Here is a 15,492-nt window from a genome sequence, read left to right as displayed (position 1 = left end):
TTTTATTTTTAGAAAATTGAAACTAAATAAAAAGATTGTTCCTAATTTACCCCTACAAAAAGAAGTCGTGTACGCCCCTGGAATGTTAAGTGGGAGAGGGAGAGAGTTCTCTCTTTACCAAGCGCGTGCATAGGGATGGAATTTCAAATATCGAAAGTCAGAAATTTGGGGTGACCATTTCGCCGGAGATCTAAAAATATTAGAAAACATAATTATCGATAGGGGTTTGCTTTATATAAAGTTAAAGAAAATATTAAAGGTGTACTTCTAGTTGTGGCCAATGAGCAAAGATCTTAAAGTTGAATTGTTTTTAATAATCATACGACTCGTTCGCCCGATGAATAATAAAAGGAAGTTCGAAAAAGTTAAAATAATCTTGCTTTCATTTCTGTAATACGTATGGAAAATAATTGACATTTTGATTTTAACCCATTAAATATTGAGATAAAATAGAACAATAAGGGGTTATTAGTTAGAAATTTATTAAAATAATTTATAGAAGAAATTAACTAAACCAAATCGCTTGACAAACTTACAAAATATTGGTATATTTTTTGTGATTAGACACGTTTTTAAAACATCCATCGTTGATCGTTATTGGATTAAAAGTTCCATTGAATATGAATTCTCTGAAGATTTGAAAGCCCTTCAGTGCTATCGATAAACGCGTAAAGTTGCAACTTCCATCTGTAAAGTGCAACAGATAAGGAAAACAAAGAACCATTTGCGAAACATGAGCGAATTAAATGATCAACCAGAATTTTTAGTTCCCACGGTCAGGGAAGTGCAGCAAATGTTTGCGGAACTCCTAAGCCATGGTGAAGATATAACATGGGATCTGTGAGTACACAAATCTCCCATATAATATTTTATAGTTCTGATGTTGAGTCAACAGGTTGTCGGCCAACCAGGAAGATATTCTGAAAAGCAAGCTTAATGAGTTTAAGGGGCACCCTTTAAAGATGTTTGGCCTTCCTAATATGTTTCAAAATATTTGGAGTCAAAGTAAGATGCAGTTTTTTTTCTAATATTTTTTATTAACCTTTTAAAATAGGAAAATTTACAAATGGCCAGTCTCTTACGTCCCTATTTTTTGTGATGATTGTGGATACAGTCAGTGAACCCCAAATGGCCGAGGAAAGTAGATCCTGGTATCTTTATCCAGTCTTCCGTTGTCGTCGATGTGTAGGTAAGTGCATGAATCATACTGTAACTCACACACTAAATAGTTTCAAATATATGTTTTAGAAGATAATTCCGGCCAAAACAACAGCAGTCTGGATTGCTGCATGACGTATGTTTGGCATAATAACTCTATTGAGACTTGGGATAGGTTCATACAACATGCACGTTGGCGACCCGGATTCATAGTGACCCCGAATCGCGGGGTTTACAAACTGATCGATGGAAAGGTAGAGCTACGAACATATTTCGTCAGGGGAGAGATGTGTGGCATAAGTCACTTCATATCACCTAAAAGATTGGTAGAGGGCAAATATACTGCTGCAAAAAATGAAAGTATTTTAGGCACAGATGTTGGACCCTTAGAAACTGTATACCTACGTGATAAGATACTCTATCAGCTTTTGGTATGGTATTATTAACCTTATTTTGATAATCATTTAATTTGAATTTTTTAAATAGATACTTAGTGGTGCCCAAAAAGCCGAAGATGCAACTGAACTTTCCGAATCCTTGCTTTTATTCACCCACAGCGTTAATAATTTCCGTCTGGCATCGTCAATGATCAAGGAGCAATCTTTTCGAAGTATCTTAGGAAACCGACTCAAGTAAAGAATTGTGAATTTTTCAATTCCATTTCTAAATGTTTTGAATTTTTAGGTCAATTTTTCAAAAGATATCTGAGGAAACCAAACGCATTGAGGGAACAGTGGACATCATACGAAGTGTCAACGAAGTCCCCACATCTATTGAATTGAATGAGTTCTTCAAAACCAGGAGACTGCGCAAGCGACCTGTAATAAATGAAGTACACAGTAATGTTCCTGTGGATGTGCTGCAAGTGACAAAGATTCAAGTTGAAGAAGAAGAAGTCAATCTGGAAGATTATGGAAGCGCTGTAATCGAAAACATTGAGAGTCCCGAGAGTTTTGAAGATCTTATCACCAACATGGCTGAGCATTTGGAACCTGAAATGTTTAAGCTCATTCTAGAACTCACTCAAAGTTTTATGGAAAAAACCAGGGAAGATTTGTGGCAGCTGCTCAAGTACCATTTTTCCACGGAAACAGTTCTCTATCAGATAATATTGTGCGTCATGAAACAGCACCCAAACTTGGATTACAATGAAGTTAGGAAGCAATTCTCAGATATTTTAAGTCGTGTGCGATATTATTTTGCTTCGGCTAATCCAAATACTTTTCCGGAACTCCTGCAAAAGTGTCCCAAGTGTGTGGGGTATTACCATATTAAAGTGATGGGAAATAACTAACATGTTTTTAAGCAAAAGCACTTAAAACAATAAAATAATAAAACATAATAATTATTAACATAATAAATCTTTTGTGTAAACTGTATATCAATTACGATCACGAAATGAAACAATTTAACCTGCGGACATAAACCCCCTTTACTTACGCCCCTGGTCTGTTCAAAAATATAACCGGCTGTTGGGGATGGCAACGAAATATCGGTACATACCCAAAAGATTGGGGTGACCATAAAAATAAATAGAATGCATTCTGATGAGAAATTTAAGTTGCCTATTTTAAAGGCATTTTTGGAAAAGAAAGCCGTTGAAATAGTTAAAAAATATATCTTTCTTATAAAATATACTTCTATAAAAATTATTTCTGCTATCGATATTTATGCACCGCATTGCAAATTTCCATCTGCAAGTGGCAACAGATAAGGGATAAACAAAGAAACAACTGCAGAAATGAGCGAATTGAATGATCAACCAACAATTTCAGTTCCCACGGTCAGGGAAGTGCAGCAAATGTTTGCCGAACTTCTAAGCCATGGAGATGACATAACCTGGGATCTGTAAGTATTACTACCAATCCAGGACAAACACTGAGTTTTTACACGGAATCAACAGATTGTCAGCCAATCAGGGAGATATTCTGAGAAAGAAGATTAACGAGTTCAGGGGCCAAAAAGACTCCTTCAATGATATTCATTCAGAGAAGAATGAAGCTTTTTTCGACTCTATTTGGTATTTTAGTAAGTCAATATCTTTTACTTATAATAATTTGCTCGCTGGAAATATAAGTTTCTTCAACAGATAAGTTTTCCAATGGCCATTCGCTCACTTCTCTATTTTTTGTGATGATTGTGGATAATGTGAGCGATGCTAAACTGGCCGAAGAAAGTAGATCCTGGTATCTATATCCAGTCTTCCGTTGTCGGCGTTGCATTGGTAAGTTTAAGAATCATAAAGTAATAATCTTTAAAATAAGCCAATTATATTTTAGAAAATAATTCCGGCCAAAATAAGAGCAGTGTGGATTGCTGTATGGCGTATGTGAATCAGTACGATACCATTGAGGGTTGGGATAACTTCGTGAAAAATACGCGTTTGCGCCCCGGAATCATGGTGACCCCAAATCGTGGTGTCTACAAACTGATCGATGGAAAGGTTGAGCTAAAAACATATACCATACAGGGACGTCTTCGAACCAAGATGTTAGCCCAAGATCGCTGCATATCTCCAGAAAAATTGGAGGAAGGCTCTAGACCACCTAATGAAACTATTGTAGAGGCGGATTACAGCGGTCTCTTTGGCAATTACGCGATGAAATTAGCTGGAAAAATGAGCGATAGGATACTCTATCAGCTGTTGGTATGGCATTCTACTCGTTTTTGTTTTAATAAATGAAATTAATTCATTTATTATTTATTAAATAGGTTTCTCATGGCGGAAAAGGAGCGGCTGACCCAGTAGAACTTTCCAATTCCCTCATTTTGTTTACCCACAGTGTTAATAACTTCCGGTTGGCTTCGTTAATGACTAGAGATCATCATTATCGCAGCCTTTTAAACCATCGACTTAAGTATGATTCTTAACCATTTTTTTTCCATTTTTTCTAATTTAATTATTTATAGGAGCGATTTTGGCTCGATCTCTGAGCAGGCTAATCGATTTGAAGAAAAAGTGGATCTTATACGTGGCGCCAATGAAATGTCAATACTCCAACTGGATATGCTTTTAAAAAACAAATTGGGAAAACTAGATAATTTTGCACTTACTCCTTCAAGTACCTTTCAAGGGAAAATAGTCGAACAGGACGATATTAAATCCGAGTTTAGGGATCTCGCTGAAACCATTGATAACTTTGGAAATATTATGGCAATCATTGGTGACCACTTGGATCCCGAAATAATCAAGGTCATTTTAAAGCTAACTCAAACTTTTGTGGAGACCACGAGGGATGAGTTGTTCCAGTTTTTAAAATACTACATATCCACGGAAACAGTTCTCTATCGGATAATTTTGACCATATTGATGATGGACCCTTCGAACCGGGAACCTGAAAAAGTAAAGGAGCAATCTTCGTCTATATTAGAAACTGTAAAAGCATTCTTTCTCTCGGTTAATCTCAATTCTCCACCTGAACTTTTAAAAAAGTGTACGAAATGCATTGGTTATTACCATATTTCCAAAAATGTATGTACAAGTAAAAAAGAGTTCAAAATGGTTGCAAAATTGTCAACCTGGCAACATATCCTAGATGTTCATTCCAGTGCCAAATAAAATGTAAAATACAATGTAATTTTTTCAAAAGTATTTAGTATCGGGGGGCTGAACCCCCTGTTGCATACGCCACTGAACTTTAAAAAATAAGAGCAAAATGAGAGAGAACAACCGGAATTTACTCGATATTTAGGGTGACCATAAACCACAAATACTGTTATAAAGAAGACAAATCTGATAAGAAAAATTTAAATGGTGGTCTATTTAAAACGATTTTATAAAAAACCGTTGTCATGGATTATAATATCGGCTAAATACTTCAAGTTCCTCAACCACTTTTGACTATCGATAAATGCATTTCGTTGCAACTGCCATCTGCAATGTGCAACAAGGGGTTTGGCGAAAACAACACAACAAAAACAGTTTGCAAAAATGAGTTCATCAAAAGATAAAGACGCCATTTTAGTTCCCACCGTTAGAGAAGTGCAGCAAAAGTTTGCAGAGATCCTAAGCCATGGGGAGGATATAACTTGGGATCTGTAAGTAGTTAAGCAATCCGAAATAGCATAGGTTTAAAATTCTAAAATTTGCAGACTAACGCAAAATCAGGGAGATGTTCTCAAAGAAAAGTTATCTTTGTTTGAAGCCAATTCTAACATGTTTCATTGGATTTGGGATCAAAGTAAGTTTAACATTTAATTTATATTTTATAATTGAGTAAATTACTCATTTTATACTAGGAAAATATACAAATGGACAGTCTCTTACCTCCCTATTTTTTGTGATGGTTGTGAATGATGTGTGCAATACAAAACTGGCTGACCAAAGCAGATCCTGGCGTTTATATCCCGTTTTTCGTTGTCGGCGTTGTGTTGGTAAATATATTAGGGCGCCATAGAATTCAATAAAGTAATATTTAAATCACGAATTTTTTTTCAAGAAAAAACTGGCCAATCCAGTAGCATCGACTGCTGCATGACGTATGTGACACAGAACTCAAAATGTGGAAACTGGAATGAATTTCTGCTTTCACCACGATTTTGCCATGGTGTAATGGTGACCCCGAATCGTGGAGTCTACAAACTGATCGATGGTCAAGTTGAGCTAAAAACGTATTCCATCTCAGATCGTGTACTTGGATATTTGACAGACCCTACTGATTACTCCATATCGCCCGAATCTTTGACAAAAGCCTCAAAAACACCAATTGATCGGGAAAAATACAACCCAGGAAGTGCTTTTGGAGTTACCGTAAAATTGGTTTCAGAATTTAGCGCTTGTGAACGGATGCTCAGTTTGCTTTTGGTAAGGATTTTCTAAGAGATTGTTTTTGAAATATTTCTTTAATATATATCTTTATTATTTAATAAGAATCCTAAAAATGTGCAACAATCTTGTGATGCGATTGATCTTTCCGATTCTTTAATTCTGTTTACGCATAATACTAACAATTTTCGTCTGGCATCAAAAATTATAAAAGAAAAAAATTGTTCAAGCATCTTGGCTAATCAACAAAGGTAAGCATAAAATAATTCAAATAAAATAATTTAAAAACAATAATATATTTTTAGAAGCATTTTTGATAAGATTTCCAAGGAATCCGAACGAATTGAAGGCAAAGTAGATCTTATACGTAGTGCCAATGGAGTACCCACAAAACTTCAGCTTAAGAAAGTTTTACAAACCAATCCGGAAAAGAGAAAACAAAGGAAAGAATCGGATAAGGATCCCAATGCTGTAAAGGAAAACCCCCCAGAAATTACTACAATAAAAGTTAAAGATGAAGATATCAACCTGGAAATCTTTGGCACTGTTCTTAAAGAACACATTGTAAGCTTGGAAAGTTTCGAAATTCTGATAACCAGCATGTCCGAGCATTTGGAACCCGAAATGTTTAAGCTGATTCTGCAGATAACGCAAACTTTTGTGGAACACACCAGAGAGGAAATGTGCCAGCAGCTGAAATACTATTTTTCCACCGAATCCGTTCTTTATCAGATTATTTTGTGTATTAAAAAACATTATCCAAGCTGGAACTTCAATGAAATCGAAGAGCAATCGTCGGATATTTTAAGGCGAGTGCGATATTATTTTGCCTCTTCTGACCCCAATTCTCGAGTTGAATTTCTGAAGAAGTGTGATAAGTGTAGCGGTTACTATGACTTATTTGATAGCAGTAAACCGGACTATTCGAATTTTTTTTAAGTTGTATTTTTTTAAAAACATTTAAAGTCATTATTATTCCCTAAGAAACTCTTTGAAAAAAATTGTTAAATATTTTAAAACTTGTTTCCAATATATCCTAATGTTCGGCATTCAATTAAAATTATTATCCTTACATATGATCTTCTTTTATACCGATGCAGATATGAACTGTGTAACATAACTGTATGATATACCTATTAATTGTAAAAATCGAATAATCTAAAAGTTGATTCTTTCAAACCATTAACCAAATTAGTACAAACGTGAAAATTAAAATTCCGATACGTAAGTGTTGTCAACAAATCTATATTCTATATGCTGGGAGCGTGATAATATGTTTAACTACATACAATACGTATATTAGAGATAATCTAGGGCTAGCGGGTTAACTTATTTAGAATGGTTTCCACCGATTTACAGGATATTTAGATAAGTATATGTGACATTGACTAAGACAAAACTAAGCCTAGTGATTCGATTAGGATGAGTAAGTTGTACATGAAAGCGATCACAATTGATAGATGGAGGCGTGTGCGGTGACCTTATCGATCTACGACTTAGGGCTAGCATCTTTAGGCATTTTTCGGCTTGCTCTGCCGTCGATTAAGCAAACTGGAAAGATTGCTAAAGGGCAGCTCGAAGGCCAAAGAAAACAGGATGGAGGCCAGGTAAACGATGACAGCAAAGCCGCAGGTGACCACGCACTGGAATTAAATAAAATTTTAATAAAAATTACAAATGCAAATCATAAAGTGTCTAAAAGTATGCTACAAAAAATAATCTAGTCCAAAAATACAAAGCATAAATACAAAAATATAATTTTCTATTTTTTATAGCATACTTTTAGACTCCCTTTTATAATGATTTCAAAACTTTTGAGATATTCGCAATACTCACCAGCATAAAGGGATCTGCATGAGTGCTGGCGTTGGTTAAACTGTAGAATAATGCAATGATCAGCGGATTGAGCAGGTAAATGGCGTAGGACAGTCGACTGACATGTTGGAAACCCTTGGCCTCCAGCAGCCGTGACCACCACACCCCCCGCCCACCGCAGCTGCGCGCTATCATCCAGCATACACTGAGCGAAAAGAATAGGCGACCCATCACAAACAGCGTGATGGCCATCAGAGGACCCAGATCCCTTTTAACAGTCGAGTAGATGCAGGCGAAGAAGACCAAGAGAGAAAAGTGCCAGCAGAAGCGTTCCTTGGGTTCACTCAACTCCAACTGAAGGCGATTCTCCTGCAGTAACCAAGCCGTCGCAGCTCCTAGGATATAAGGAAGGACTCTCACGAAGGGTGAAGTGTAGATCTCTGTTCCAGTGGCAAAGGCAGCATCGAATGATAACTGGAACTTGATGCTCAACCCAATGCTATAGGACCAGGCAATGGTGGCCACAAACGAAGAGACCACCAGGGCTTTGACTGCCTTGGGATATCTGTTCATCAGGGAATATTAAATAAATATTAAATATATATTTTATTTTTTCACTACTTACTTCACATAGGCAAACAGCAGTGCGTTGGCCAAGATAAAGAACTGCATTTCGCAGGCCAATGACCAACTCCAGTTGGCGCACATATCCCGATGGTCAAAGAAGTTCTGAATAAACAGAAGATTTCGCCACCAGTAACTTGAGCACATCTCATCGAATCGCTCATTGATGTGATAAACCGAGACATCTCCAATATAGGCATAGACCAAATCCACGGTGGCCATAACCACCAGGTAAAGTGGACCAAGACGCAGATAACGATGGAAGAGCAATTTGCCAAAGAGTTTGACATTTTCACTGAGACTATTCCGACGAACTGCCTCCAGCTGCCGTGAGTTCCGCAAGAAGTTAAACGTTTGCAGGAAGCCACTGAAAAAATTACATATTACATTAGAAAAAGTTTAGAATGTTCCTAAGTCTATAAAAAATATTCTCCATTTTTTCTTAGTTGAATAAAATTATTTAATCAATTTTTACTATTAAAAAATTGGATAAATTGCTAAATATAATTCATTTATCTTTTAGCATTCTTTCAAAATCAAAGTAAATTTTTTCTTCAAGTATAAATACCCACCTTATGGTAAAGAAGACGTCCACCAGCAGAGGAGCCGAGGAGACGTATTGGAAAAAGGCCTGTTCTGCATACGAAATCAGCACCGTCTTGTTGTGGACCGTGAAGTACATGAACCACACCACGTGGAACACCATGATCCAGATGGCGCAAACCGAACGCAGGCCATTCATCAGGGGAATTTCATTCGGAGAATTTTCCCTTACAGCAAAGATCTTGGTCCAGTTAGCGGGGACATCCCAGCAGGGTATATATTTCTGTAGCCTCTCGATTTGCAGAAGTGAGTTGAGTCCTCGCCAAAGTTCCGATTCCGCAGGTGCCAGTCCGGGTTCCTCAGGTTCTTCAGAGGAAGATGCCAACTTTTTGGTGGCCCCCAGTTGTTGGGCGCAAAGCATCAGGGCTCCAGTGATCAAAACACAGGCCACCAAAAGTCGGAAGCTAGCACGCTCGAAGAATTCCTCCTTCAACTGCAGATTCTTCATATAAACCACTTCCGGTCGAATGTCGAATATCTCGTTTTCGGTGAACATCCCACCAGCTACGTAATCCTGGGCTAGATGCTTAACTTCCTCCGAACTGCAGGCACTTGGAAGGCACAAACCAATGTGGATAATTTGCTCAGACATTAGTTTGATCTCCACTTGCCAGGGAGAACTGTGTCGCAGATAGAGAACCCTATAATCCATATCAAAGGGCGCTTGCTGGGTGATAATTCCATAGTGCATCACTCGATCGAAGTTTTTCGACAGGGTTATGCCCACGGGTCTTTGGACTCCGCGACAGGCTTCCCGACTTCCCAGCCAATAATTCTGGCCATAAACAAAGCCAGAGGGTTTTGTGCCCGATGCATCCAAAACTGTGGGAAAATGAAATGGAATTCCAAGGGATTACCATAATGGGGAAAAATGATGTATATAACCAATTAGCAATGTTATAAAGTTCTGTGTTCAAGAGTTCAATCTGCAATACAATAATTAGCGTAAGCAGTCGCTATTGATTTACCAGTTTTTCACTTAATCTTAGGTTCTTTGTTATTTAAATTTGAAGAGTACTTCGATGTACAGACTTCAAAAAATATTTCCATACTTTATTCTACAAAACATTTCTAGTGAATCATTGCCTTATCCTAAGGGGTTATATGAGGTGTGTATTTTACGGTTCACTTCTAGTCATGAACTTCTAAAGGTGCGAATTTCAATAGAAAACTGTTGATTTTGTGAATCACATGTATTTATCATTCCTTGTCACTTAAAAATAATTTTCGTTCGTGTTTATGTAAAAGGTATGTCAAGATTAAGTTGTCTATCTCTTATATGATTTCAACATATTTGGGTTATGATTGTTGATTAGCACAGACTTTAACAAATATGCTATGAGAAAGCACGTAAGTTTGTAGATCAGTAAGTAAATATTACAAAATAAATATGGGTGCAAATAATTTGTATTTAATGATTGCTGAAGGTGTAGTTTTTGAGTAAGTGTTGCCTTAAGATTTTCATTATAAAAGCTTTCTGTCATTAAATTAAATAAAAAACCCAAATGATTATTATAAAACATATTTAATTGCTTGATTTAAGTTTAAAAGATCAAAATTAAATATGAAACTTTGGATTTACTACTTTTTATACCCGTTACTCGTAGAGTAAAAGGGTATACTAGATTCGTGCAAAAGTATGTAACAGCTAGAAGGAAGCGTTTCCGACCCCATAAAGTATATATATTCTTGATCAGGGTCACTAGCCGAGTCGATCTAGCCATGTCCGTCTGTCCGTCTGTCCGTCTGTCCGTCTGTCCGTCTGTCTGTCTGTATGAACGCTGAGATCTCAGAAACTACAAAAGCTAGAAGGTTGAGATTTCCCACACATATTCTTTGGCTCCCTACGCAGCGCAAGTTTATTTTAGCCGAGCGCCACGCCCCCTCTAACGCCCACAATCGCCCACTAATGATTTTAAAATGGGTCCTGCGCCCACATCTTTAAAGATTTCCGAGAAGTATAAATGCAATTTTGTTGTGTATATTTATACCTATCGAAATGTAGAAGACATTTTTCAAATCGGACCATTCATTAAAAAGTTATACGCTTTATCAATTGTCAACATATATCTATCTCCCTCGCACTCCCTTTAGCTGAGTTACGATTATTAGTCGGGACACCAACCCGACACAGCGTTCGCACTCCCTTTAGCTGAGTGACGGGTATTAGATAGTCGGGACACGAACCCGACTATAGCGTTCTCTCTTGTTGTTTATCAATTTTAGTTATTTTAATTTTAAAACTCTAGACGAAAAATTACTGTCTCAAAGCTCAAAATTATTTGTACTTCCCTGAAGGCTTTTTCTATACATTTTTCAAGCAGCCTAACAATTGTGTCTATAATTTCGGGTTTCCTTGGCCATTAAATTGAATAATATTTTTTTCGGCTTATTTTATCGACTACTCACCCTTCATGGCCCATGGCTGTTTGCCGAGTATGCCGCGCTGCATTTGTCGCAGCTGCGCATGGCACTTTTGGCTGACGCTGCTCTCGTTGGCCACTTTGGTGAGTCCGAAAATCACTGAGGTGCGCGTCAAATGGGTTTCATGCGGCGAATTGTGAGCCACAATGTCCGGAGTGCTGTCCAAAATCTCCAATTCCTCGGTCGCCAATAGCGATTCATTGATCGACTGACTTTGATATCGCTGCCAGGTTTTTGAGGAGATCTCTGACTGATTGCCCTTGGCCAAAACCGAACCTAGCCAGAGGCCGAGCAGCATCAGCGTCAGCAAGACCCAAAGATATGGTCGAGAGGTGCGGCGCCTGATCTCCATTCTGTGGCGGTACTTAGTCACCTTGGCTTATATTTATACTTATTTGTTGTTAGTATTGTTCGAGATATTTGGACCGCACTCGGTGTTTGGCTATCTCAAATGGCTTGTTTGATTGCTGTTTGTTAGCTGCCTCCGTTTGCCGAAGGTCACCGCACTACGATTCGACTACGCCTCTCCTCTCCACTCCTCCCGGATCCCGAAACCTGTGGTATATGTATATTGGTTAATATCGGCTTGCCAATTGATGGGGAGAAACTTTCGTCGGCCATTCGGTTGGTGGCCAATAAGCACGTTTTTTCAAACGCATTGTAGTAGTGATTTCCCACTGACACACTTTGAAGACTAAAAACCCCTTTGGTTTTGCCGATTGCATTAGAATATTACGCATACGCAGTGTGTTTAATGGCTGCCGGCTAAAAAAGCTACGTTCGTTTGCCGAGGAAACCCAGAAAATGAGAGCGCGTTTTTGTGCAATAATTAACATATAACGTCTTTATTTCATTATTATGAATGAATTGCAGCTTTTCTTTGGCTATTAGTAAGTCCGAAAAAAAAGATTTTGCAATGCAAAATATAGCACCAAATTGGGTCAGCTTTTAATTATATTTTATGTATAATTTTTTTGAATTGCGATTTATAAATATTTAAATTAGTTATTTATATTTTATCCGTGTTTTTAAATTATGATTTGCTAAGAAATATTTAATAACAATAAACCTTTAAAAGATGATTCGCGAAATTCCTATTAAATACTATTTTTTTTTGTGTATAAAAGTAAACAAACTAAAGCAAACGCACAACACACGCACATTGCTTTCGTTAGAATATTACGCATACGCCATGTAAGCCCAATTACCGGTTAAACAGTCGGCGAAAGAGGAAAAGAAAGAAACTTATGTAATAATTAACATTTAACACGGGCGTTAATAATTTTGCGTTTTATTTTGATTGTATTGGATCTCTGGCACCACAAAACAAACGGCACGGGGAGTAAAAGTTTTTGAAACGCAGCGAAAAAAGATAAACAAAATCCGAAAAAATACGATACGAGACGAGACTCAACCCAATTCCGCTGGGAGTGCGACTCAAATGGAGACTAAGGTTCAATTGATTGCCTTCGTTGCCCGGCGACGATTTTGAGTATCGTTTTGAGTTTCGATTTGAGTTGTTATTTCTTGAGTTTGGAGTGAAGTCTGCGCAGGTGCAAAGGCAGCGCGGCGTTACTTCCATTGATTTTGAACCCAAAAACTCAAAACTCAAATTGGACGCCACTGCTGACCACACACAATCGACAAATTGTTGTTGCTGGCCTTTCGTTTTTATCGTTTTTTTTTTGTTTTCTTCGCTTTGACACACTCACACACAATCGCGCCGCACTCATACGTAATAATTTGCGGGTTATTGTTTATTATGACTAAAGGTGCGCGTAATCAAAACTAACTGACAAAATCATGCGGTTAAAGAATTATGCGGGCAAAGAAACCAATTGAGTAGATCGTAGTTATGAAAGAAATTGTAACTAGGAAAGGAAACCCAGTAGCTAGATTTAGAAAATATAATCAGGAGAAATGAATGTTTGTACTTAAAGTGATAATTCTGATTTAAAACCTTTTAAACATAAATAAATTAAAATCTCTTTTCAAAGACAAGTAGTTGAGTAACAGAAAATTTTAAAATCAATTTAGAAATATTTATGCATGCTTTCGATTGATATAAAACACCCATTTCATAAGCAACAAAGAAAATCTTTTGAAAATGTGCATATTAAAATACACTGATAAATATTTTGGTTTAGGAAAAATATTTAAATATGTTTAGCAGAAAAAATTTAATGAATTTCTTAATGAAGTGGTCAAGCTTAAAAAAATTAAACCTATTAAGGGTAATAACATTATTTTCTGTGATTTATAACCTTTTCACTTTTGCAATCAAAGTTAATTAAGAACATTGACATCTCATTATGGACCACTACTTTTTTCTCGCTGTGCATGGTTAACGCTTTTTGCTCGTTTTCTCGCTTTCCTAAGCGATCTTTTTGTTGGTTTTGCATAATTTACACGCCGCTTCTTTTGTGGCAAGCGCAACGCGAGACGCCCAACGAGATAAATATGTGTATGTTTAAATATATATTTATGCATATGGACTTTGCCTATTGGGGAATTTCGAAATATGTTTGATCTGCATTTACATAACACTCCTGAACTCGCGGAATTTGTTATATGTTATAGTATAGCAGAGTAGAGAGAGTGAGGGATCCACACTAATGGCCTGCTTATTGGACACTGTTTGTGGGGGACTTCTGTTGATCAGAACCCAATTAACAAGTGCTGTTTGCACAGAGCACAGAACTCTCTGCCACTCAACTTACTTTTGGTTATTTATTGTGCTTAGCTGATTTTTTCGAAACTCGTTGAGCGCTTTTATTTTCACTTTTTCCTACATTCCGGCGGCAGTTAAGATTACTTTTATTGAGACATTACCGAGATGAGATCCGCGTGTCTCCGATTTTGCTGAGGAATGGAATGGAATGGAGACTTAAACTTGGACCGACTTTCGTTTTCGTTTCTTTCGCTGTCTGATAAAACGCACTGCACAACAGATTAGCTGGCTTTATATATATTGCCCACTCTTTCTTCTTGGCCTCTTGCCTCTCTTTTTGTTCCTCACTTGGTTTATTTTTTTCTTTGGCCCTGCAACTGGTTGGGTTATTTCTGCTTCTGTTGACGTTAACCGAATTTCGTTTTCATTTTCGCTTAAATTTTTGTGATGAGGGCCACGACGCGTGCAACGTTTTGGTAACAACTGTGCGCCGCTGCATTTTGGCTCAAAGTTTTATAAACTTGGTCGCTGGTCAAAACTGAGTGGTTTGCGCCGTCGGCAGCGCAGCAGCCGAGAGATAAATCAACAATTGGAATTTCAGTCTCAAGATCAACAAAAGACGACCGACTCCCTTACGCGCCCGAGTCCGAGTTTTTAGTTTTTTGGTTTTCAGTTTTCAGTCCGGATTTGTCAGTGGTCAGTAGTCGTTATTTTTTGCTGCGACTTCGGCTTTTCGCTCGTCAATTGCACGCACATTAAAATCTCTCTCTCTCTCTTTTTATGCCTCTTTCTCCATCTCTTTCTCGGGCGGTCCAGACCCTTCAATCATCCGACAAGCTTCAATCCAACGACGCTCTTTGAGTGATTTTAAAAAGGCTATTGTTTTATTGGATTTTTTTAGATTTATTATCAATAAAATATTTATGGTAGATATTTAATAAATTATCACCTAAATTATTACATTTTATTTCTCTTAATATTGTATACTAAAAAATGTACATTTATTTCCATTTTTTAAATTTAACGGAGTATTTGCTTATTAATTACATTTAACTTGTATCAATATTATGTATCAGAAAGATTTACATTTATTACCATCAATAAAAACCCATAACAATTTCTGTAAGTGTAGACATAAAAGTGCTTTAATTAATTATATAAATACAGGATCTGTAGGTTAACCGGCATCTTTAAAAATACATTTTAATTGAATTTATTTACTTATTTTGATCCCAGAGGCCAACAGGTTTCTGCAAATGTAACGAAAAATGTAAAAGAGAATGTTTTTGGTTGTGATTGGGGGCAATATCAAGTTTCGATGAAATAAATTGAAGAAGAGTAACCAATTAATGAGATAATTTGTCAGATAATATGTTTTCAGACAATTTATTCGAATTATAGAAAAAGGGAAACATTAGTTTTCTTCTTTGAT

The 15,492-nt window shown here is 37.0% G+C and overlaps 4 protein-coding genes across 8 annotated transcripts; 3 read left to right on the top strand and 1 right to left on the bottom strand.

Moving 5' to 3' along the window:
* The first annotated feature begins 673 nt into the window (after nucleotides 1-673).
* LOC108068897 (uncharacterized) lies at nucleotides 674-2,490 on the top strand. Of its 2 annotated transcripts, none has more exons than XM_070214844.1 (6): nucleotides 674-840; nucleotides 896-1,005; nucleotides 1,055-1,189; nucleotides 1,252-1,589; nucleotides 1,645-1,790; nucleotides 1,843-2,490. In XM_070214844.1, the coding sequence occupies exons 1-6, from the start codon at nucleotides 734-736 to the stop codon at nucleotides 2,450-2,452; spliced, it is 1,446 nt and encodes a 481-aa protein (XP_070070945.1). In that variant the 5' UTR covers nucleotides 674-733; the 3' UTR covers nucleotides 2,453-2,490. The 2 variants fall into 2 exon arrangements, with proteins under 2 accessions (XP_070070945.1, XP_017014220.3); XM_017158731.3 differs by having other exon boundaries at nucleotides 676-840; nucleotides 1,249-1,589.
* Nucleotides 2,491-2,869: 379 nt separating this feature from the next.
* Nucleotides 2,870-4,736, top strand: LOC108068894 (uncharacterized). Of its 2 annotated transcripts, none has more exons than XM_070214951.1 (6): nucleotides 2,870-3,006; nucleotides 3,062-3,186; nucleotides 3,248-3,382; nucleotides 3,438-3,805; nucleotides 3,871-4,016; nucleotides 4,069-4,736. In XM_070214951.1, exons 1-6 carry the CDS (start codon nucleotides 2,900-2,902, stop codon nucleotides 4,715-4,717), a joined length of 1,530 nt encoding a protein of 509 aa, XP_070071052.1. In that variant the 5' UTR covers nucleotides 2,870-2,899; the 3' UTR covers nucleotides 4,718-4,736. The 2 variants fall into 2 exon arrangements, with proteins under 2 accessions (XP_070071052.1, XP_070071051.1); XM_070214950.1 differs by having other exon boundaries at nucleotides 3,423-3,805.
* A 293-nt stretch (nucleotides 4,737-5,029) lies between these two features.
* On the top strand, nucleotides 5,030-7,107 carry LOC108068945 (uncharacterized). The gene is made up of 6 exons (XM_017158823.3): nucleotides 5,030-5,196; nucleotides 5,251-5,339; nucleotides 5,398-5,532; nucleotides 5,598-5,962; nucleotides 6,029-6,174; nucleotides 6,229-7,107. Exons 1-6 carry the CDS (start codon nucleotides 5,090-5,092, stop codon nucleotides 6,860-6,862), a joined length of 1,476 nt encoding a protein of 491 aa, XP_017014312.2. The 5' UTR covers nucleotides 5,030-5,089; the 3' UTR covers nucleotides 6,863-7,107.
* A 41-nt stretch (nucleotides 7,108-7,148) lies between these two features.
* Nucleotides 7,149-14,547, bottom strand: LOC108068944 (nose resistant to fluoxetine protein 6). 3 transcript variants are annotated; one of them, XM_017158821.3, is made up of 6 exons: nucleotides 14,110-14,547; nucleotides 11,375-11,944; nucleotides 8,935-9,787; nucleotides 8,364-8,729; nucleotides 7,760-8,303; nucleotides 7,149-7,566 (listed from the first exon to the last, which is right to left on the bottom strand). In XM_017158821.3, exons 2-6 carry the CDS (start codon nucleotides 11,739-11,741, stop codon nucleotides 7,435-7,437), a joined length of 2,262 nt encoding a protein of 753 aa, XP_017014310.2. In that variant the 5' UTR covers nucleotides 11,742-11,944; nucleotides 14,110-14,547; the 3' UTR covers nucleotides 7,149-7,434. The 3 variants fall into 3 exon arrangements, with proteins under 3 accessions (XP_017014310.2, XP_070071300.1, XP_070071301.1); XM_070215199.1 differs by having other exon boundaries at nucleotides 14,222-14,547; XM_070215200.1 differs by lacking the exon at nucleotides 14,110-14,547 and adding an exon at nucleotides 12,598-13,256.
* Between the last annotated feature and the right edge of the window lie 945 nt (nucleotides 14,548-15,492).

This window comes from Drosophila takahashii, chromosome 3L (assembly GCF_030179915.1).
Source record: "Drosophila takahashii strain IR98-3 E-12201 chromosome 3L, DtakHiC1v2, whole genome shotgun sequence".
Classification (NCBI taxonomy): domain Eukaryota; kingdom Metazoa; phylum Arthropoda; class Insecta; order Diptera; family Drosophilidae; genus Drosophila; species Drosophila takahashii.
Note: the sequence above shows the minus strand (reverse complement) of the source record. Positions and strands in the feature narration are given on the sequence as shown.

Bases quoted from the DNA above. Each gene is read 5' to 3' on its own strand.
- LOC108068944 (XM_017158821.3), bottom strand. From the start codon at position 11,741: ATGGAGATCAGGCGCCGCACCTCTCGACCATATCTTTGGGTCTTGCTG. The intron at 8,730-8,934 runs GTGGGTATTTAT...TAATTTTTTCAG, and splicing joins GACGTCTTCTTTACCATAAG to TGGCTTCCTGCAAACGTTTA. The intron at 7,567-7,759 runs GTGAGTATTGCG...ATTTAATTCCAG, and splicing joins ATGCAGATCCCTTTATGCTG to TGCGTGGTCACCTGCGGCTT.
- LOC108068945 (XM_017158823.3), top strand. From the start codon at position 5,090: ATGAGTTCATCAAAAGATAAAGACGCCATTTTAGTTCCCACCGTTAGA. The intron at 5,340-5,397 runs GTAAGTTTAACA...ATTTTATACTAG, and splicing joins TCATTGGATTTGGGATCAAA to GAAAATATACAAATGGACAG. The intron at 6,175-6,228 runs GTAAGCATAAAA...ATATATTTTTAG, and splicing joins ATCTTGGCTAATCAACAAAG to AAGCATTTTTGATAAGATTT.
- LOC108068894 (XM_070214950.1), top strand. From the start codon at position 2,900: ATGAGCGAATTGAATGATCAACCAACAATTTCAGTTCCCACGGTCAGG. The intron at 3,187-3,247 runs GTAAGTCAATAT...TTTCTTCAACAG, and splicing joins CGACTCTATTTGGTATTTTA to ATAAGTTTTCCAATGGCCAT. The intron at 3,806-3,870 runs GTATGGCATTCT...TTTATTAAATAG, and splicing joins GGATACTCTATCAGCTGTTG to GTTTCTCATGGCGGAAAAGG.
- LOC108068897 (XM_017158731.3), top strand. From the start codon at position 734: ATGAGCGAATTAAATGATCAACCAGAATTTTTAGTTCCCACGGTCAGG. The intron at 841-895 runs GTGAGTACACAA...TTGAGTCAACAG, and splicing joins GAAGATATAACATGGGATCT to GTTGTCGGCCAACCAGGAAG. The intron at 1,190-1,248 runs GTAAGTGCATGA...TATATGTTTTAG, and splicing joins CCGTTGTCGTCGATGTGTAG to AAGATAATTCCGGCCAAAAC.